The sequence below is a fragment of the Syngnathus typhle genome, linkage group LG1 (assembly GCF_033458585.1).
Source record: "Syngnathus typhle isolate RoL2023-S1 ecotype Sweden linkage group LG1, RoL_Styp_1.0, whole genome shotgun sequence".
Lineage (NCBI taxonomy): Eukaryota > Metazoa > Chordata > Actinopteri > Syngnathiformes > Syngnathidae > Syngnathus > Syngnathus typhle.
The window spans coordinates 8529408-8551908 of NC_083738.1; the positions used below are offsets into that span (position 1 = coordinate 8529408).

At 40.3% G+C, this 22501-nt stretch overlaps 1 protein-coding gene across 1 annotated transcript in view; it reads left to right on the forward strand.

Moving 5' to 3' along the window:
- Nucleotides 1–6731: 6731 nt before the first annotated feature.
- Nucleotides 6732–22501, forward strand: part of gpc3 (glypican 3) — a 110338-nt gene continuing 94568 nt past the window's right edge. The window contains exons 1-2 of the mRNA XM_061287653.1: nucleotides 6732–7212; nucleotides 11203–11364. Of these exons, the coding sequence (XP_061143637.1) occupies nucleotides 7056–7212; nucleotides 11203–11364 (319 nt within the window). The 5' untranslated portion in view covers nucleotides 6732–7055. The remainder of the gene's footprint in view (nucleotides 7213–11202; nucleotides 11365–22501) is intronic.

The following is a 22501-nucleotide window of genomic DNA, read 5'->3' on the forward strand; positions in this document are numbered from 1 at the left end:
CAGCATGTGATCTCTGGCTTGTTTCGAAATTTCCGGGTTACGTTTGCAAATGAGAAACATTGTTTCAATTCTAACTTGATGCATGCCTAATGACATATATAATAATGCCCAAATCAACACTTTTTGAAAAACTAAAGTAGGTTCAAGTCTTGTGGGATTATTTATTTATTTTTACAGAATTTTGTTCTGTGCTGCCATATACCTGAGAAAAGTTGTTTTATAAGTACTACATAATTTACCATAAGTGAAATGGTTGCTGTGACTACTTAAAGCTTCATTGTGAGTAATTGACTTCACAACTAAAAGAGTCCCTGCTAATTGAACCATATGCTCAGATTCGATCTAACTGCAGGTAAAATCAACACGTGGCTTTCCCATTGAATAATCGTAACTAATACCATAATCATTGAATAATGCAAATATGAAGTCTGGCGGTCACACAAGCTATATCGTTTCCACGCTGCACAAGATGGGAATGTAGGTCAAAGTTCGATCCGGACAGAAGGCAAGTTAGGCAATGCTGGTTCCCACAATAATGAGAGGGGCGAAGGGGGAAGGGAGTGGGGTTGCACCGAGCTGCTAACGGCTCATAGAGGTACAAGAAGTAGTAGTAATGAAGACTTTTTTTTTTTTTAGGGGGGGGGGGGGGGGTGCAATGAGGCGGGCTCCTGCAGACGAAGCAGAAGGGTATGTGGGGGCAGGGTTTATAAGGGTTAGAGGTCACAAGCCTCTCCTGGGCTGCTGCTTTACCCGGCACACAATGCAGCCACATTGGCGGAAAAAAAAACAAATTCGCCCTGCTGTTGGATACTTGTTTAGAAATGCTCTTTAATACCATAGTTTGTTTTGAAGTAGTCTTTCGGTGGGGATTTACACCCTCGAAGATTGCGTCCCCGACGCGTCCACCCCACCCCCACAAACAGGAAAAACCACTGTAAGATGCTCTCACGATTTCATGCATGACAAAACGTTTTGTTAGTGCCAAAAAGAGCCGTGCAGGATGCAACATCTGTGGCAAAGGATGACCAGGCTTGCCTTCCTTCTTTTCCACCCTCGGTGCAACCAACTCAAGGTAGGTTTGCTCTTTCTTTCTAACGCGTGTCCCATTCATTGAAGCCATGTTGTCTTTCACCGGACGTTCTACAGCAGGGGTGGGCAAACTTTTTGACTCGCGGGCCGGACTGGGTTCTAAATTTGGACCGGAGGGCCGAACCAGGAGCAGATGGACGTAGGCTTTGTGTGAAGTCATATAAGCGACCTGTAAAGGTCATTGCATAAAAGATTTTGGCCTTTAGTAGGTAGTAAAGCATGGATATTCCAAACAAGTTTTTTGAAAACAAATGCATTTATTAACAGCATTAAAATGTTTTTAATAATAATTCACTAAAAAACTGCTGATTCTCATAAAATACGACACTGTTATTATGAATAACAGTCTCCATCACGTCAGTGCCTGCAGGTCAGATTAATGAAAGATGTTTATCTTATGAGATCACATCAAACGGCAAACATTCTGACCAAATATATCATCTTGAAGAATCGGTGAAAGCATACATCCAAATAAAGTAATCAAAACAGCAACACGGTGAGGGGTATCTGAAAATCAGAGCAGAGTTTTAACTCACAATTAATTACCTGGCAACAGAGGTGAAGAAACGGGAAACACTTCCTTTAAGTAAGCCTTAAGAACTTTACAGGTTAAGATTAGTCGCAAATAGGTGGTGCATCAATGTCCTTGAGCATCCTGCATTGTTTGAAAATGAGAATGGTCGCTAGTTTCAATCCCTGCTATGTGTACAAATCATACTCAAAATGCATTTTTTTACAATAAACTTGAGAGCCTCCCGTTCATTTTCAGTGGGAACAGTGTTGTTGGTCTCCCTTTTTTGCTAGTGCGTCATAGTCTGGAGTAAAATTTGTTGTGGCAATTCTTAGGAGAGATCCGAGGTGTTGGTCCGTTTACCTCGATCTGTGATGGGTTGATGTTGATGTGGCTGAACGTCACGTCGCGTACGTCGAGCCAAATTGGCCACTCTCTTTTAAACGCTCGGCACTGCTTTTCCTTGGGCGACTCATTTTAATGGAAGGATTCCAGGGGAAGGTTTGTGGGCGGCTTTAGCGCAAAACTGCATCTGAAAGCTCAGCGCGCGAATTACAAGAATGCAGATGTCACAGCCCACGATCTAAATTCGGGACTGATACGAATAGAGCGAGAGTGCGCCATGTCCGTACTACTGAGTACGTACACGCACTTGTGAGTGTGCACCAAGCTTTCTGACACGGCTTCCGGTAGTAAATGCGCAGGCGAGCGCTTCGCCATCTACTGGGGAAACGCAGTCATTGCAGGCAAAATGACCAAAAAAAAAAAAGTTTAATAATACAATTTGTTCAGGGTCGGCGGGCCGGATTAAACGGTCCCGTGGGCCGGATGTGGCCCGCGGGCCGTAGTTTGCCCACCCCTGTTCTACAGCCACCTCGTCATTAAAGGCATGCGATTAGATTCATGTTTAAAAATATATATATATATATATATTACAAAACTTTATTGGTGTGAAGCATGTGTGGAAGTCCTTGTATATTAAGTTCGGAATGTTTGTTGTGGGAAAAGAAATGCTTTATCTTGTTAGAAATGACGTGTTGGCTGGTTCTATCCTTGAATAAACTCGGACGGGAGCGTCACTTGGACTTATTTTATTAATTGAGCGTCGCTGCGCTGATCACGAGGTGCAGTTGGCGCCACTTTGTAAAAGGAGGACACATGATCTCTTTCCCGTCTCTGTTGACGCGGTCCTTTTGGCCAACTCATTTACAATTATTGAGTTAAATTAATAATAATCCAAAATTAGGGCGGCTCGGTGGCGCACTGGCTAGCACGTCCGCCTCACAGTAAGGAGGGTGCGGGTTTGATTCCACCCGCACCCTCCCTGTGTGGAGTTTGCATGTTCTCCCCGTGTCCGCGTGGGTTTACTCCGGGCACTCCGGTTTCCTCCCACATCCCCAAAAACATGGGCCGATTGAGCGCTCCAAATTGGATGGTTGTTCGTCTCAGTGTGCCTTGCGATTGGCTGGCAACCAGTTCAGAGTGTCCCCCGCCTACTGCCCGATGACAGCTGGGATAGGCCCTGGCAAGCCCGCGACCCCCGTGGGGATAAAGCGGTACAGAAAATGGATGGATGGATGGATAATACAAAATTAACGGTCACATTAAACAGTGACACATTGCAAAATAGACAAATTTGTGAATATTTGTGTATGTGTGATGTCTCTTGTTTTCTTTTTAAATCAAATTTGAAAAAACGAAACAAAAAAAAAAGCAGCTCCTTTTTCCAATATTAATGAATGTCATGTGTGGAATATTGAGTATTTAACTTCCATTTTGGGATGAGGTTGTAACATTAAATGTGGAAAAGAAAGAAATGCTGTGAATAATTTTCCTTATACACAGTTTTAGACAACCAAATAGTAATATTCTGCATTCAAGGTATTTATTCGGTAAATTAAATAAACTATATTTAATGTCCGAGCTTTGGAACTGCACTGATTTGTGGGATCAGGAATTAGCCAGTCAACTGAAATTTAATTATTTAATTTATTATTTTGAATAATAAGTACCTTTATGGCCAGTGAAATATTTTTAGATTCATTTGCACGGTGAACCAGACTGTTTCAGCCATGAAATGGTCCTAATTCTAGTTCTGAACATATTACATACTGCATATTATGAGAATTAACCTGTGAAATGCATACAACAAGAAATTAAAGACATTAAAATAAAGTAAATGTTACTGTTACACACCATGTGCCTCAGGTGATGTTACAATGTGACTTCATAGCCACACCAGATGTAACCAAAGAGTAGCAAGACGCACAGAGCATGACAAACAAAAGGACATCACATCTGCACACACAAATGATCTAATGACTATCAACATCTCTAGGATAAACTGGAAATAAAACTAAGCTTCACCAGCTCGAAGAAATTAGTTCCTAAGCATTTCATACCTCAGTGGACAAGAATGAGTTCCTTGTAAAACATGGACACCACCAGGACAACCCGGAAAAAGGTCGTGACCCCTGTCCACAGAGGAAGTGGTTGTTTTGGACAAATTAAGCTCCCTAATTTGCACGTGGGCTTCCTTGGAAGCCCGCTTAAGTATTTTAAAAGAAGCCCGTGCCATTTTTCACTCCAGAGCAGAGCTATGGCAAGACCTTGGATGAGAATGTTTGTGTGGACAAGACTCAGATAGTGTGCAGCCTTTAGCACAGAACAGTGACTGTGCATGGGTCATAGACCAGTCACCACAAAATGAAACATCAAACCAAAATGGTGATCGTGCAGAAACACACTTTTGGTTTTAGGTCATTACAAAACTGAGAAATGAGTGCAGTATTACAAGTTGTATTTTTTTTTTAGAACAAAAACAATAGCTTGATGGCTTTTATTCCCTAACAATGATTCCTATAGGACGTTTTGGTTTCTATCTTTATGTGATGCAATCACCTGTTTTTATTATTTCCTTTTCAGGTTGATTGGACATGTCTGCGACAATCTCTTCTGGCCACACCTCCGATGATTCGCTTGACCCCAAGGCCCTCCAGCTAAGGTGCATCTAGTGTAGTATAGTGAAACACTTGATTATCTACTGCCCTAGTTGCTCCTTCTGGCTGGAGAGGTTTGACAAGCTCACTTTCTGCGGCGTTCTTTGCAAGCAACGCACGGGAGGGATGACCTCATTTTGACACCGTTAACATTGGTTGAATAACTGCAAAACCATTAATAGCATGCTGTTAAACACTTGAAAAGAAAGTGTTCATGTGATTGTAACAGCAAGCAAATCGTACTTTGAGGTCTTAATTCGGGCATTCAGAGGTCCACACATAATCAGATATCAGAATATATTACATACACAGTTACAGTGGAACCTTCACAAGCAATTAAAGGACACCACAACATTTGAAAATACTATGTCAGTTAAAAACTTGACTGTCCAATTTATTTGAATAGGTCACACTAATAAATGACAAGTTAACCACTGAAATGAAGAACAAAAAAAGTAATGTTTGTAATGTTCTTAAGTGTTAAAGTACAAACAGTAAATTAAACAAAACACTGATTTGTGAATATCTGGGGGTGTATCTTAGGATGCTGGCTTTTTATTTGTCTCAGATCTCAGTTAATCCTTTTAGTGCTTGCTAATTGAGGTTTAGTGATGAACATCACATGACTTTATGCATGACATCAATTTACCCCCGCCCCTTCAACAATTTTGGTGACGTAATTTATGACCTCAAGGCCTTATAAAATTGACTCAAGAGGTTCCACTTTAGATGAGAAACAAACGTTTATTTGTAATAATTGCTGTGCATAACTCCAGTCATTGACTTGGCTGTTCCAAAGTGCTCACAGTGCAGGTAGTGTTTACTTTACCTACTGCAGTTTGTGCACTTCAGGTGTTGCCAGTCACTTGGCCTTCCACCGTACATCGTCATACAGTTATGGACGAGTTGATTTATGGGCTGACGGCGAGTTTTGTTGGTTTGCTTCCAGCTTCTGTCGCTTCCTGCTGTGCAAATCCATGCAAAGCTCTCTGTTTGTCACACAAAACCCACTAAAGATGTCCCCAGGCCTTTATAGTTCTAAATATTGTTCACAATGGCAAGGACAAACTATTTGATTCTCTCTGTTGCACTGAGACTTTTAACACTGCCGCTTTTGTCTGGTGGTTTTCGGGTGGATGACCTCGCAATTCCAACACCGTAGTAATTGAAAGGAATTGCACAGTATCCATCTGTAATCCGCAAGATGATTAAATCATGTCTATGTTTATAAGGCTGCAGCAATATTTATTTGAAGAGATGGGTAATATTGCAGAATGTTCACAGTTCAAATACATACAGGCTCTAACTCCCCTTTTCCATTTACTGGTTTCACTGTCTGTGTCTTATCATTATATGTTGTCCTATGTAAAGTGTTTTTGCTGCAGCTGTTGGGAAATGGGCTATGTACAATAAATGAAATTCTATTGTGTGCATGTTCTCTCTTTGCCTAAATAGACTTTCACAGAATGTACTATTCCTGTTGATGTTAAAACACGCACGCGAGTTTGAAGATTATTGATGTAACATGATTTAAAACGGAGGAATGGATAAAGATGGCTTATATGTCATTTTATATAACCTATCTGATTTATTTCTGATTTTGGTAAAAAAAATTTAAAAACGTATTTCCTTTTTTACACTTCTCCAGCCCCCCACCAAAAATTCTAGTGTTCAAATTTCTGGTAACATAATCTTGATTGTCTTCCATGACTTCTAATTTTAAAATTGGTTTGTTAAAAGTTCCTAAAAACAATAAAATGCAGGGACGATTTGATTGACATTGTTACAAGTATTCTCTATTCATTATTGTCTTTACTGCTGGCCCTCATTAGGTTACAAAAGGCTACACGTAATAAGATGAGGTAGTCCTGTATTTAATTTAACACAAACTGTTGAAAGAAAACTGGAATGAAATTTGATTTCCTGGAATAACCCTAAAAGGAGTTTTCCATAGTAGAAAGCGACATTTTCCCCTGCATCTTTCGCAGATCGAACGCTAGATGGCGTGATTACACCGTAATTGACGCCATGTGTCGGCGAGATAATCTACAGCCAAGTTTCATCTTTCTGAAACGGAAATTAACCAACATCAAGACATTTGGCGTTTAAAAAAAATAAAAGTGCACTTGAAGGAAGTGAGAATTTCTGCACTGCTGCTGGTACGAACACGAAAGAGGGACCTGCACTCAGGTGTGTGCGCGTGCATGCACGTCGAGAACGCGCGCACATGCCTTGAGCTGACTCGAGCAGTGTTCGATTCGGTGAAGGAGATCTCAACTTGCCGCCGTCGTCGGACTTACTCGCGTGGATGCTGGAGCACGACCCGTTCCTGCACAAGGATGCTGACCCCCAAGACCGCAGAGTCATCAAAATATCGCTGAAACACCGGATCATCGAACTTTTAATGCTTGCATATTATTCTACAGACTGTCGCATTTAAGTTTGGCGTTCCCATCATGTTTAGTTTAAGAGTCACCAGTGCCCTTTTGTGCGCCTGCCTACTATGGTTGTTCTCCGGGATTAGCGGACAGACTCCGAACTGCCAGGAGGTTCGCGCTGTGTTTCAGACTCTGCACCCAGGCTCCAAGTGGGTCCCTGAAACCGCCGTGTCAGGTAACGACTTCACCCCGTGCCTTCACTTTCACAAGCAGGACGTCCGTGAAGAAGCCATCGCTTGTAAACCGGATGTAAATAAAATGCATTTTAATTAGTTTCAATCTGCAAAAATAGAAATGTTGGAGTAATGCTCCACCTATGCTTAATATTGTTTGCGCAAAGTTTCAGACTAATAATGATGCACTGCACAAAAACCACGAGTAATAACCTCTGATAAATAGGACTTGTTTGACTGGATAGGGAATAAAGTTTATTGCATATACGATTTAACAAAACGAAACGAAAATACCAATGTGAATGACCCAACGCTTGTAAAACAAGAGATTTTATTTTGAGGACAGTCGCACATGTTCATCATCAGGTGTTTCAGTGTCATGTAAGCAAAATGTCCTCCAAATGAACTGTCATACTCTCCATTCTCCTTTCCCTCTATGCTACCAAAATAGGAAAGAGTGGAATAAACCTGAAGAAGGCTACAATTTAAATAACGTGGAAGAAGCTTGACATGCATTAAAATCATTTTTTTTGCATGCCCTATCTACATTTCATATTCATCTCCCATCTGTGAGCACATGCAGCTCCAGCGATCTGTTTTCTCCATGCATCCACTTTTAATCAAACACCTTCCACCTGGGCCAGCAGATATCTGACAGCCGCCGGGAGAAAGATCCAGCACATCCGTACAAATATTGAGCCTCCACAAATCTCAAAGTCTGTTTTTAAGTAAGCAGATAGTGCAAAGAAGCAATGCATCATGTAGTCGGACGATTCTTCACAGTTGTGGCTTAGTTTACTTTTCCACATGGCCCTGACACCCACAATTGTTATGCATTGTTTATCAGGATGATGTCTCCTACTGGAATATAAAATACAGTATCTACTGCATTGCTTATGTATGGTAGCTCTACTGAAACCTCTGCAGCACCTTTGATGCAACTTTCAAGAAAGGTTTAACATGAGTACAATCAAATAAGATGCTGTAAAAGAGATATTAAAACAACACTGTGTCATTTTATAAACGCTATTCCTATTGTTCTCCTATAGCTAATTTACAGGGGAGAACTGCATTCCCAAACGTTAATACATTGTTTGATATATAGTGCTTTTCGAGATGCTCAATGATGCTTTACAGCAATTGTAAAACATATCGAGAAAAATGTTCACTTTGTTAAAATATTAATTTGGAGCAAGCGTTATCATCGAACACGATGGACAGCTAAAAGATTCATTTGTCTGACAGTCAGCACGGTAGAATAGTCAAGAGGTCAACCAGTCCATCGCCACTTCCCTCGTACCGTGTTCTTTACCAGTAGTAAAGAAAATAATGAATGGACAATGCCTCTGACAGTGTCAATCAAAACAGAACATCTCTGAAAAATGGGTCGGATTTCAATAGATTGTGTCGCTGTACTGCAGACAATGATAAATAAACACACATTCAACAATGAGTTGTAATAGGAAGGGTAAAATTGGTTTCATGCGCAATAGATGATAGTAGTGAAGATGTGTGATACAGTATTAAGCATAATGTCATACTTTGAGGTCATTAGATGTGATGAAGAACTGTACTGTATTGGGTTCATGGAGGGTGTTTCAAAAAAGTGTGATGATGATGATGTAGGAGAAATGAAACGTCTTCTCACACAACAGCAAATAATCAATATGACATTATTCTAATGTTTCCGAAGTGGGAGGTCATTGGATAATTATCTGGATAAAGTGTCAGGCAGGCAGCTGTTGAGGAATAAACAAGGGGAATGAAATATTTTATGTCTATCCTTTCTGGGTACAATTTTTTTTGTTGAGGAGCAGTTTTGCTAATCTATGACTTTATTAAACAATAAAAATAGAACAATGAACAATTGCTTTTTTTAATATAATCAACTGTTTATATTCACATTGCGTACACAGCAAAGCTTTTTCTTGTATAGGAATGTTTTATTGGGGTAATAGGAGCAGGTAGAATCAAATTAATGGGTGCTTTTGATCAGAAAATGTATTTTATTTTCATGCTAAATATATCTACTAAAGCACATTTATCATCTGGCGCTTGACATGTCTATTTTGTCTGATTTGAAAGTTTAATTCCAGCATATTTTTACTCTGAATACGCTATGATTAGCATGGTGTTGCTGACAGTTTAATAAATCTCCCCTGCAGCCTGAAATTAAGTTGATCTTATCAATTGGAGACCATTGTATTGCGTCAAGGTTCTAACCATTTCAGCATGTGCGCAAAAGGTATATGACAGTTTTATTCCCTTACTCACTGATTGGTCTGCGCTCCTCCACCAGGAAGGAGAGAGTAGGTTGAGATCAGAAAGCTTGGTGAATTTTTTTTACCCCAGAGTTTTGCTCCCTCTTCTTCGATAATCAGTTTGACTGACACTCTGCTGCATCTCCTTACTAAATTGTCAGTCCCTGCCTACCGTTTATCGTCTCAAGTCTGGTTCTCAAGATCAATAGCTCAAAGGGCCAATAGAGATTTTTATAAGGCAATGTTATTTAAAACTGACATTAAAAGACAATTCTTTTTATTACAGCAGTTTTGCTGTTGATAAACACTTTGCTCATTTACAGTTCAGTCAAGACATCTGACTAAAGAAAATAGAAAATGCATGTTTGCGTGGATGGTTATGATTTTGCCTTTATACCTCACCACAATTAAGATGAAACAAAAAGATGCCATTGGAGTACACGCATTCAGATTTACTTTACCAAGTTTCACAAAAATTGGGCCATTAACATTTAGGAATTACAGCCAATATACTTATTAAAAAGGTTTAAAAATTCAATTTAATTCAATTTTAAAGGTCCACGAGTAAGATTGGCATTGTCAATATGTTGGCACCAAAGGGTGGAACTCGACACAGCACTTTCAGAAACAGAGAAGACAAATAGACATTGAAAATTCTGTCAATTAGTCTTTCTTTCTCTTTTTAACTTCCTTTAATAGAACTGATATAATTTTTTATCACTGTTTAGCAGGAACAGCAACCCTCGTTCCAGGGAATATGTTTATATTTCTACTTAGTGCCAGCTAGAATTTATAGTGCTCAATCAAAAAACCAACAACACTATAATTCTAAGTTCATTTTTATACATTGTCAATACTGAATCACTTGTCTCTATTAAATCTAAAAACTTCTGAATGTAGGAAAAACTGCCCACCACCTTCCTGTTCTTATTGCAGCGTCAGAGCTGGTATTCTAAAAATAGTCTTTTGGGAATGGTGTCCTTTGAGGTATCATCCGACAATATTGAAGTTCTGTCACGGTGCTCCTGCAACACCGCTGCGTGGCTACCATTAACGGATCGTTCAATCCGTCTTAACTGTCTGTCTTCCCTCTGGTGCCCGTTTATTAAATGAAATCCAGTTATGGAACACGTTGCACATTGAGCCTTGTGTGTGAAATGTGCTGTATAAATAAAGCTGCCTTGTCTTTCCTTGCCTACTATCCAGAGAAAGATTCTTGCTGATACTTCTATTGGGAGCCGATTTAAAAAAAAAAAAGAAATTGTGAGGCCAATTAGTTATCAATCGATGGGTAAACAACCTTGGGCATCTGCATATTTCATCCTCACCACTCTCATCAGTGGTCGTGTTATCCAAGACCATGCTGGGTTTGTTTGTCTGCAAGTTGTAAATGCTCCCAACTTTGTTGTGGGGATTAAAAAAAAAAAAAAAAAAAAGCTTTTTTTTTTTTTTTTTTTCTTACTGCAGTAAGAGTGGTCCTGAAGTTTCTCTTGACCAAATTGGTCCCTGTGGAAAACAACACAGCGCAAGATTCAAAACAACTCATATTTTTAGCAGTTGTTTATTTTTCATTGAGTAACAAGCGCTGAAGAAGGATCGCAAGTTTTTTAGGGCAGGATTTGATCTGATAGCTGCTCTTGGGCTTTGCGAAGGAGAGAGAGCAGCAATTTGGCTTCTTTCCTTGGACTCATCAAGACTCACACCCTCATGTGCCTGTTGATTTCCTGCCAGGTGCTGACCTGCAGGTTTGCCAAACCAAAGGCCCAGCCTGCTGTTCCAAAAAGATGGAGGAGCGCTATCAGTTTGCCGCTCGCAGCAACATGGAGTCCGGCCTGCAGGTTGTCAGCGCTCAACTCAAACGTATTATCATCCAAAATGCTGCCATTTTTCAAGGTAAGTTCTAAGATAACAATTCATCCAACACAGACATGGTTTCAACTCCAGAAGCTTTTTTATGGGACAAATATTGATTATTGTTGTCAGTCAACGCCAACAAAAAAAATACATCCAGCCTAGTTAAGAAATCACCCGAAAGATCACCATGACAATTGTGAATAATAAATAAATAATTATTATATATATTATATATATTATTATTATAATAATAAATAATTGTGATAAATAACTGGAACATCACTCAAATATTGGTGATCCCGTTGAGAGTCTCACATATTTTTTCCTATCGAGTTTGCTACTGCATGCACAGTGATACTGACCGGCAGAATAACATCCGGTTGTTCCCAAAGATGATCTTTTTTCTGAAATAATTTTACGTTTACGGACTTAAGTAAGAGTCAAAATTTGGGTGCGTATTATACATGGCTACAGGCTTTTTTCCAGCATCGACATGCCATTTCTAGGGTGCGTATTATACATGGGGGCGTATTATACATGGAAAAAAACGGTATTTATTACCAAATATCGACATAAAGAGTTACGAAGTCCAACAAATTGGCGTACAGGGTCTGAATTGTCTCAAGGGACACTGCGGCAAATGCGGCCGAAGGAACTTGTGAGACTGACTTTTGTGTAAAGTTCAAAGTTCAAGTTCAAAGTCACTTTATTGTCAATCTCTTCATATGTCCAGACACACAAAGAAACCGAAATTCTGTTTCCTCCATCCCACGGTGACGAGACACAGTACACGATAAACATACAAGTAGACGACACAAAATAAAAACAAGAAGGCACAAATAATAACTAACAAATAATAAATAAATAAAATGAGTGATGAATAAATAATAAACAAATAACCCAATAAATAAGAGGAGCAAAACTGAGCCAGTGTGCGTACAGCAGACAGTAAGCATAGCGCAAAGTACAGAGTCCAGTAAAATGTTTACATACATCAAAACCTCTCACCAGGTCGAAACCTTAGGAGGGACAGATGCTCAAAGTTGCCGCTTTCTGATTTCAGCCTCTCAGATGTCATTCTTTCTGATTGACGTGACTGAAGCCAATACGAAAGGCAAATCATAATAACGATTGATATAATAATTAATTTGACTACATAGTTCTAGTGCATTTTCTAGCACGCACTGCTGTGATTTTCAGTTTTTATCTTGCGCAGGTCAGATTCAGTTCTTGGTTTTGCTATTTTGTATGACAGCCATGTGTAGTTTCGATATGATATTGTTTTGCTGCACCCCGTACATTCTATTAGCGTTGGTCAGATTCCAACTTTTGTTATTTGAGCCCGTAATATTAAATTAGGTCATGATGACCATTCGTCATCGTTGTCTCAAAGAGGTGCACATTTTCTCTTTTTTCTTTTCACATACTATTCTTCAATATTTCACACATCTGCAATCTGTTTCTTTTTGTTTACTATTTTGGGATTTCTGTGAACACGCACACACACGCGCACACACGCACACACACGCGCACACACGCACACACACACACACACACACACACACACACACACACGCGCACACGCACACACACACACACACACGCACACGCACACACACACACACACACACACACACACACACACACACACACACACACACACACACACACACACGGCAATTAAGACATTGGGTTTAATGGGGACTGTGGGGTTTGCTCCACTTGGTCTTGTACAGCTAACAACATTAGAGACCGCTGCACTTTCCTAGAAGGGGCTCAATACTAATTGCTTTAGCAAAGGGCCGCAGAGAACTCCCAAAACATCCCCCGCACTGAAATCCTTTTAACATCCTAGTCTTATCTGTCTCTCTCTACTCCCTCTATCGTCCTCTTCTCCCTCAGACCGTGTCATCCTCTCTCTCCATCTCTGTCTCATTCAATCTATTTGACTTGCTCGGTCTTTCTCTCCTCATGTGTTCACCAGTCTTGAGAATTGAGCGCATGCTATTTGCTGTTCTCTGTTTTCTCCCCTCCAACACTCACTCCTAGCACAGATCAAAAGGCTTCTTCTCGCCACTCGCCGATCTCCAGCTCTGCATCGCCATCCCCTTGCCGCTCCACCTGCTCCGCGTGCTTTTTTCCAAACCTTACTTGTAACCACACTCTGTACTTGGGTTGAAGTAGAGATACTCGTGTAAACTGATACATAGTTTCTTAGATCAATAATAGGGCGTAGCTAATTTGCTCGGACTTTCCAATAGTGCACGGCTCGCATACACATTGCCTTGTTTGCTCTTCGGACTCTAGTAAACCCTGGCTAATATCCTGATGGCATTATTTCCATAGAAATTGTGTGCAGCGGAATATTTGCAGCTTTGACTCTGATTTGCGATGGACTCAAATTTCATTTTGAATCCCATTAGCAAGATCATCATATCAACTTCCCCTGCGTGTTATGATTGCCTCGCTCGTAATGGCTCGATGCTTTCAATTTGGTTCAAAACGAGACTCTGTGAACCTGGGCGTGGTGCTCATCTTTAAAATTTTAAACGAGAAGTCAAACCTTCGCATGCTGGGGATTTAATTTCATAAATGAATTATGAATATTTTGTTAGCGTGTAAGGACATGATACTGCACAGTGGCAGTGGAAATAACTTGATACAACAATGTCACTGCAGCAGTCTGCCAATGCTAAGTTGGAGATGAAAGTTACAACAAATATACTTTGAATACACAAACACAGGAATATTCAGAAGACACTTGATTTGAACTGTACCTAGTATTAAGACTATTATCATATGGTAATCATTCATGAGTCATTGACTGTCTCTTTAAAAAATCGATAATAGAAATATGCCACAACTCTCACCACCATAGTACCTTATTCAGGGACTCTGACATTCCATTTTGCGCAAAATAAGTCTATGACTGTTAATACCCATCTAATTGTTTTGGTCCCCTCAAATATGTGTTGCAGTAACAAGCTGAAGATGTTTTAAAATCGAAAAATGTTTGTATTCGAAAATCCCAACTGTACATATTTCAAATAATCTCCTTTTAAATGTAAAAAAATATGATTTAGTTTCTTCTCTTATTTCCTATTTTGGTTCAATCGCACGTTGATGTGCAGCGGAGCAAGCGGTATTTGTGTACTTGTGTAAAACGGCACATCCGCAGACCACAATGCTGTCGGCTCAGTTTCATCTCAGTTCATCGCTCCTTTGCAGCTGGGGGATGCAATCCTGATCCTCAGGGCAGTCACACCCAAATCCAAGGAGCAACCCCAATTAATAAACATGAGATGACAGCATTGGCCTGAATTGTATAATGTCATGCATAGATATCTGAGCGGGTGAGTTTGATATCTGCTAAAGTGGGCCAGCTAGCCCAGTGCTCCTGTAGCCTCGATTGGTGCGCTGTTCTCAAGGTCAGACCATGGATGATTTCGGGTCATATTTTGCCAAGAGCAATCTAGGAATATTGGAGTTTTTATGTTTCTTCTACGAACTGAAGAACTCTTTGCATGGTAAAAAGGTCTGAGTAATGCTATCCCCTGCCAGCAGTCCAAAAGTGTCTCCCTTTAAAAACGTGTGCCACATTATGAAGTGCAAAATATGACAACGGAGCCCTCTGACCATTAAGAACTGAAGTTATACATCAACCAAGAATGGAAAAGTATTGCATCTTCAAAGCTTCAACAACGGATGCCCTCAGTTTCCAATTGCATATTGAGTTTCAATAAAAGGAAAGGTGATCTAACCCAGCCCGACTTTTTCAAACGTGTTACGGGCATCAAGTGAGTGAATTCTAATACCGTATTACTGGTGGCTAGCATGTTTAGCATCTCATTAGCAGCCTCAAATATTCGATCGATTTCTTTTGTAATTAGCACAACAACTTGTTACGACCTGACCTTGAGTGTAATTTGCCCTTGTGTGTCTCCAGTAGTGCTGAATGGACATTTTCAGTGGCGGTATCCCAAAACAAGATTTAACAAGAGGGGGAATCTCGGCAGGCTCCGGTAGCCAATAATCAAAATGGGACCCAGTTACCCCCCAGCATCTATTCTCTAAGTCAGCGTAGTTGCTGTTCTCTGAACCATAAATGGTGCAGGTCAGTCTTGCCATCATCTACTTTGCATCGCTTCCACCATGCAGTTATTTTGTCTACCAAAGTAGTTTCCCCTCAGTCATCCCATAAAGACTGGTGGGGTGTAAGTATGCAAGCTGCGAGAAGTTGTTTACGTGCTGCCCTGGGCCAATCTAATAACCTAATGATGTAGAGAGGCACTTTTCCTGTGTCCAATGGGCTCCTTGGAGCATCATTTAGACACAATGGGGTACACCAAGCATTACCACATAATCTTCCATCAACCTGCAATTTAACTTGAACTTAATTGCCGTTCAGTGTATTTTCTCATGATGCCCATCACACATTAGTTTTTGCATGCACTCTCTCTGGGAAACTATTTTACAAAGTAATACTATGTGGTGTGTACTATGTGGTGTGTGCATACTCCCCAAGTGTGCAGCGCTTTTGCTTTTAGTTCAAAGGAGTCAACAAGGAGTTTGTCTCTATGCAGTGAATTGCCTCAGAGAACACTTTAGTGTGTGAGTCTGACAAACAGCATAGAAAAATGTACCTGGGAATCCACCCCAACTGTGATTTTCTTTTTTCTTCCCTCCTTCATTATCCATTCGTGGATTGAGTCAAATATATCTGGTTTATGTCCCCAGAGGCAAATGCAAAATTGATGCACTTTGTCACTCGATTAGGATGACAAACTTTGCACATTTAGTAGCTGAAAATAAGCACCCTGTGTGTTTTTATTTTTATACACATACATAAGCATTTATATTTATGGTACCAGCCTGGGTAAGAATCCATCGGGAGGTTGAATCTTCGATTTTAGTGGAGCACTTTGTCGACCGGCCATGGAATAGTGGAGATTAATATCTAAATAACTAGCCTAGGCTAGTTAAGTGGAAGAGATGAGGTGGGGTGGGGGTCTTTTTTCGTGTAGTAATATATGCCTTTAACTAGTATATAAACATTAATTCAAAATAGGTTATGAAATATATGCTTCCCGATGATATATTTTCAATGTATAATTGATATTTTCATCCAATTTTCATACTATATTCCTCCACTTGAGTGATATTAAGCACACAAATACACTACTGGTACATTTAGAAAAGATTGAAACATTGACAATTTTACCGAATTACACACAATCATACCGTTAACTTATTTAACATTTATAAAATAGGAACCTGACATTCATTGTTCTTATTTTTTTGTGGTGTCCTGTGTTTTCGAGTTTCAACACGGCATTGTTGTGAAATAATCAAACAATAACACAGGGGGATTTATTCAGACTGCTTAGATATGACATTGAAAGTATAAAATCTCTGTTTCTTCAACAATGTGAATCACCTTGAATCATGTGAATCAGTTAACACATTTTACTCAGATATCACTTTGTTTTTATTTATGGACGATGCTTTCATTTTTCTTTGTTTGGTTACTCAAAAGAGTGTCTTATCCCCACAGGCTCGAAGTAGGTTGCCAAGCTCTCCTTTCTCCACAGGAGGCCCCAGCCGGCTTCCTTCTTAACAAAAGAGCTCGGCACCCTGGGCGAAGTGCATTCAAAATACGTATACCTTTTTAATCACAGTGTCTTTTTATTTGACCAACCCAAACATGACAGCTGTCTCTCTGTTGATAATAGTTCAGCCAAGCAGCGCTGCATGGGGTAAAAATTCTTCAAAAGTGGAAATATGAAAGAAAAGAGAGCTTCTTTCACACATGCACACAATTTGGTCTGCTCATCTTACATGTGAGCTTAACAAAGGGCTGTTCCGTCTCAGAGCGAGTGTGTTATGTTGTATTCATCCTGAGCTGATCTCTGGTGTGAGGGATGTTTTTCCCCCCGACTTCTCGTTTTGAATATAAATGAGACACAAGACAACCTGATAACTTTTGTTAACATTTCTAAAGCGTTTAAATGTGTTGTCATAGTTTCCCCCTGATGAACAGAGAAAAAGAAGTCATTGAATTTAACGTGAGTTTTCGAATTAGAGTAGTTTCTGTGTAAGGCATACTGTTATGCATTTTCTAATCCCAAAATATGACAGATCTGCCTCATTAGATTCATTTATTCTAGCACAAAAAAATAATTTCAACTCCGTCTTTGTGTCGCTATTTTTGTGGGGGAGAAGAGATGATTTCTGTTCATCTGCACGACTCCTGTATACCACGCTGTGTTTTTTATGCTGATGTGACCCAAAATTGTCATGAGTGGTTTTTCAGGACAAGCCTGGTAGCTCTTGGTGTTTGAGCCACATTTTAATGATGCGCCCTGTTGCATGCCTCTCGATCTGAATTTCATCATGGAGGAAAAAACAAACAGTGCAGTGAGGATCAAAGTGTCATTTGAAATGCTCTCATCAAACATAGCAGAAGGGACTGACAGCTCCTCCCATCTCCAGCTGAGAAAAAGAGCTTTTGTTTCTCGAGCTGTCTGATGACAAGTTCATGAGTTTGGATGGAGAGCAGAAAATAGAAGGAATGCCTCAAATCGAAACATGCACAAGTGCAATGAGTAAATAAGCTGCTTCAAAGGAACCCCCGGTATTTCCATATGTCACATTTTCTGCCAAATAGATACCAAATTGCTTGCAGACATGTCTTTAGATCAACAAGCTAAGTCGATGCAAATTTAGAAGCCTTCATACTATCAAATCTCTATTTATGATACATGTTTTTCCCCTTGCATTTGTATCATCTACCCAAAGTTTTGTTCTCCACTACTGTCACAGAGAAGCTGAGAGGTTGTCTATGCGGTCACGAGCCAATTAAGGGAACAATGCCAAAATAAAAGCAGATCACATTCATTCAGAGTATTAATCCCCCGCCTACTGCCCGATGACTGCTGGGATAGGCTCCAGTATGCTCATGACTCCCGTGGGAACAAGTGGTATAGAAAATAGATGGATGAATTAATTCCAAGAGTTGGCGTCTATCGCAGCTGATTGTGTGGTACTCAGACAAAACGCCATCACTGCACAGTAAGATCCCAATATGACACCTCACAAGCGTGAGGCAGAAAGTCAAACCGCTAGGCCACCAAACAAGCGACTTTGGGTGAGAGAAGGGCTATATCCTCGAGTGGTTGCCAGTCAATCACACGACACGTACAAAAAAAGAACTACCGTTTTTTTCCGTGTATAGTGCGCCCCCATGTATAGTACGCACCCCTAAAAATGGCATGCTGATGCTGGAAAAAAGCTTGTACCCATGTATAATACGCACCGAATTTTTATGATTTTTTTTTAAAAAAAAATTTAATTTTTTTTTTTTTTTTTTTTTAAGTCCCAATGATCGTCACACACGCAGGGAGGCAATGGGTCCCATTTTTATAGTCTTTGGTATAGTCTTAACTAGGCTGGATGTAATTTTTTTTGTTGGCGTTGATTTCTCCGACTGCCCATAAACGCACCACCGCGCTCCGTGCGCATGGAGCGTGTTTGAAGTGAACAGCAGAGAAGAAAGGAACAAGGCAAAGTGTTGTGAAATAAAATATTACCTGTAATACGGATTTAGGTAGAGAACTGAACTCTCGCTCTTTATATAGCTGACGTGTCTTGCTCATCCGTTCTGCGCATCTGTAATGGCGGCCTCCGTATGATATCCGGTTTGCGTGTGTGCGAGAGCGAGAGAGAGCGAGAGAGAGAGCGCGCGAGAGAACGCTCAACCGTAGCGCGCCGCCGACCGCCCAACTGCACCGGGCTGGCCGATTATTGTGACAGAGCCGTCGCTGAAATTTAGAAGATATTTTTAAAGTCCTGATGTACTTTCTAAAATTTAAGTGGACCTCAGTGCGCACTGCGCAGGGAGCTTAATTGGTGCGGTCGCGCAACCGCAGCGCGCCGGGCGCTCACTGTCGCATTGCTTAAAGAGCGCCTTTGTGTTTTAGGATGAACAGCAGAGACGAAAGGAACAAGGCAAAGTGTTGTGAAATAAAATATTACCTGTAATACGCATTTTGTTATTTGCAGATTGAAACTGCTAATTAAACTGTGAATTGAAACTAATAGGAAGAAAACAACTCTCGCTCTTTATATAGCTGACGTGTCTTGCGCATCCGTTCTGTGCATTTTATTTCACAACACTTTGCCTTTCTTCTCTGCTGTTCACTTCAAACACGCTCCATGCGACCGCAATGCTCTCGTATCAGACGCTTGCTCGATCACCTGCTCGTTTGCTGTCCCGTGCGCGCACGAAGCGCGGTGGTGCGTTTACGGGCAGTCGGAGAAATCAACGCCAACAAAAAAAATTACATCCAGCCTAGTTAAGACCATACCAAAGACTATAAAAATGGGACCCATTGCCTCCCTGCGTGTGTGACGATCATTGGGACTTAAAAAAAAAAAAAAAAAAAAATTAAAAAAGAAAAATTTTTTTTTTTTTTTTTTTTGTACCCATGTATAATGCGCACCCCGGATTTTAGGACAATAAATTAGTAAAATTTTGCGCACTATACACGGAAAAAAACGGTATTCAGACTAACATTCACACCTATTGGCAAAATGCATGAAAAAATATAATAAATAAAACTCTCTGCTAAATAAAAAGTGATGCGTTTGGAGCCGCTGGAGTTTTATCTCTTTGAATGTGAGTCAGCTTTCTTCACATAACTTCCGATGTCTCTCAACACCTCTTTTTGAAGCTGCTCCTTCTTTTGGAATGAGTAAAACTAAACATGAACCGAGGTGATTCTTTGATGCCCTGAGTTTCGCTGAGGACGTGCACAATATATTGATCTTACATCATACATGACCGCAATTGAAAGTTTTTGTTCAACTTTTTCATGACTCTTTGATCAAATTCTCAATTGTAGACATTGCGGGGTGTTTTTGTCATCATGTTAATTTCCTGTCATTTTTGATTGACCGTGACAAATCACATGGCTCTTACTCAAATTTGCCTATGACCGAACAGGATTCCTGTTGAATCAAATCTTTATCGTTGTGTCCTAGCTGCAAAGGTTGCTGAGTCTGTTCAAGTCAAAGCCATCACACCTTTTGATCAAACGCTTTTGAGTTTAGTGAGTTCAAACTCACCCAGGCCACAAGGTGTTTGGCTGTCTATCATTGTCTTTGTGCTCACTTTTTGTCAGGTTGTGATTTGGGACTTCTGCTCCGAGATTAATCTTCAAGGTTTTGTTGCTTATGAAAGTGCACTCTGCTGTCACTTTAATCGCACGTCTCACTTGTTTGAGACTGAGTCGGGTTGTAGTGTGAGTGTTAAAACCGAGTGAATAGAGTTCTGTTCACTTTAGTTCTCTTCACCTTATGACCTCACTGCTTGTCCTCTGCTTTTGACCATCAGCCACAAGAGAGATGCATATTTAATATCTGCTCATGAAATATTGAAATGCTTATGCAACATGAGCTCAGCCAAGCCATGGTTGGGTGGAGGGGTTGAGCTTTTGGAAAAACAAAGACAAGGGTAAATAGCAATAGACCTCTGCCAAGGCCAAATAATCCTAAACCTGTCCGTCTCATGTCTTGGTTGAAAAAAAAATGACATACTCTCTTAACGTTTGAATGGGGGTAAGCAACAACAATGAAACATACTGACAGCTATTTATTTCTTTATTTAGAAAAATATGTTAACTGATGAATTGACTCGTAGTTTTGCAAAAAATTCTTCATTCTTTAAAAATCCAAAGACAATAGGCAGTCGATACCCCAAAATTGGTGTATTGGGATCAGAGATGGCAGTAATTTTTCCCCTTTTGTTTACTTTAGTAACATTTTGGACAAATTGTACTTTTCTGAATTGTTTTAATGCAATATACTTTTTACATTCACATGGGTATTTTTGCAATGAAAGAAGTCCTACTTTTGCTACGTAGCACTGACCTACTGTACTATACATTCTGCTTACCACTTTCATTCTTAATATTTTTAAATCTATTAATCATTGCATGTGTGATCTACAGAGAAACTACTGCCTTGCGCCACTGTCACAGGACTGTTTCACCAATTCAATGTAACCACGAGCGACGTTTGACTCCACTTTATCAATCAAACGGAGACAATCACATGACTTCTCACAGTCGCTGTGGCCCCAGCTGCCTTGAGAAGTTTTCAAAGTGACTAATTTACATAAAATATTATGGAAACAATCATTCGATCTATAAAGCGCCGAGTTGCATTGTTCCTGATTTTCTATGTAATTGCTGCCTGTAAGCCTATTGTGCTGTTTTGAGAGCATGAACAAAGTTAATTAGTACCACTTCTTGTGGTCGCATTTGCCTAATTTATATAATATTGTCAAGATTTAAGTTATTATAGGGTCAGTTAAAATGCTGTCCTTGAAATTGCATAGTCCTAATACTGTCTTTTTGATTTTCATGCTACAATGGAAAATGGTGTGTTGAATTTGGGGTCTTTGACTGTCAGAACAATTTGAGAACAAATCTAATAACTCAGTCGGAAAAGGTCGGAATGCCCTCTCCGGGTTGGGGATGAGATCCTGCCCCAAGTGGAGGGGTTCAAGTATCCCGGGGTCTTGTTCACGAGCGAGGGCAGGATGGAGCGGGAGGTTGACTGCCAGATCGGAGCAGCGTCTGCAGTGATGCGGACTTTGTACCGGTCCGTTGTGTTGAAGAGGCTGAGCCGAAAGGCAAAGCTCTCGACTTACCGGTCGATTTACGTTCCTGTCCTCACCTATGGTCACAAACTATGGGTTATGACCAAAAGAACATGATCCCGTATACAAGCGGCCAAGATGAGTTTCCTTTGCAGGATTTTTGGACTTTTCTGTAGAGACAGGGTGACAAGCTTGGTGAGCCGTAAGTCGAGCCGCTGCTCCTCCACGTTGAGTGGAGCTAGAGGAGGGTTAGGGTTAGAGCCCTCTATATAAATAAACTTGACTTGACTAGACTATGTTTTCTTGTTTTTGTGTAACCATATTATTTTTGTTGTCAACTTCTTATGCCTGGAACGTTTTGAGTTCTCCAAGTGGGACATGTCCTACTTCCCACCAGCCTCAAATATAGCATTGTCACCCTTTTACACAGACAGCCTAAACCATTTCCTTATCAGAAGCCTTTTTATTTCATTTGATTTCACCTTTGTCTTTTTTACAGTACAGACTTAAACT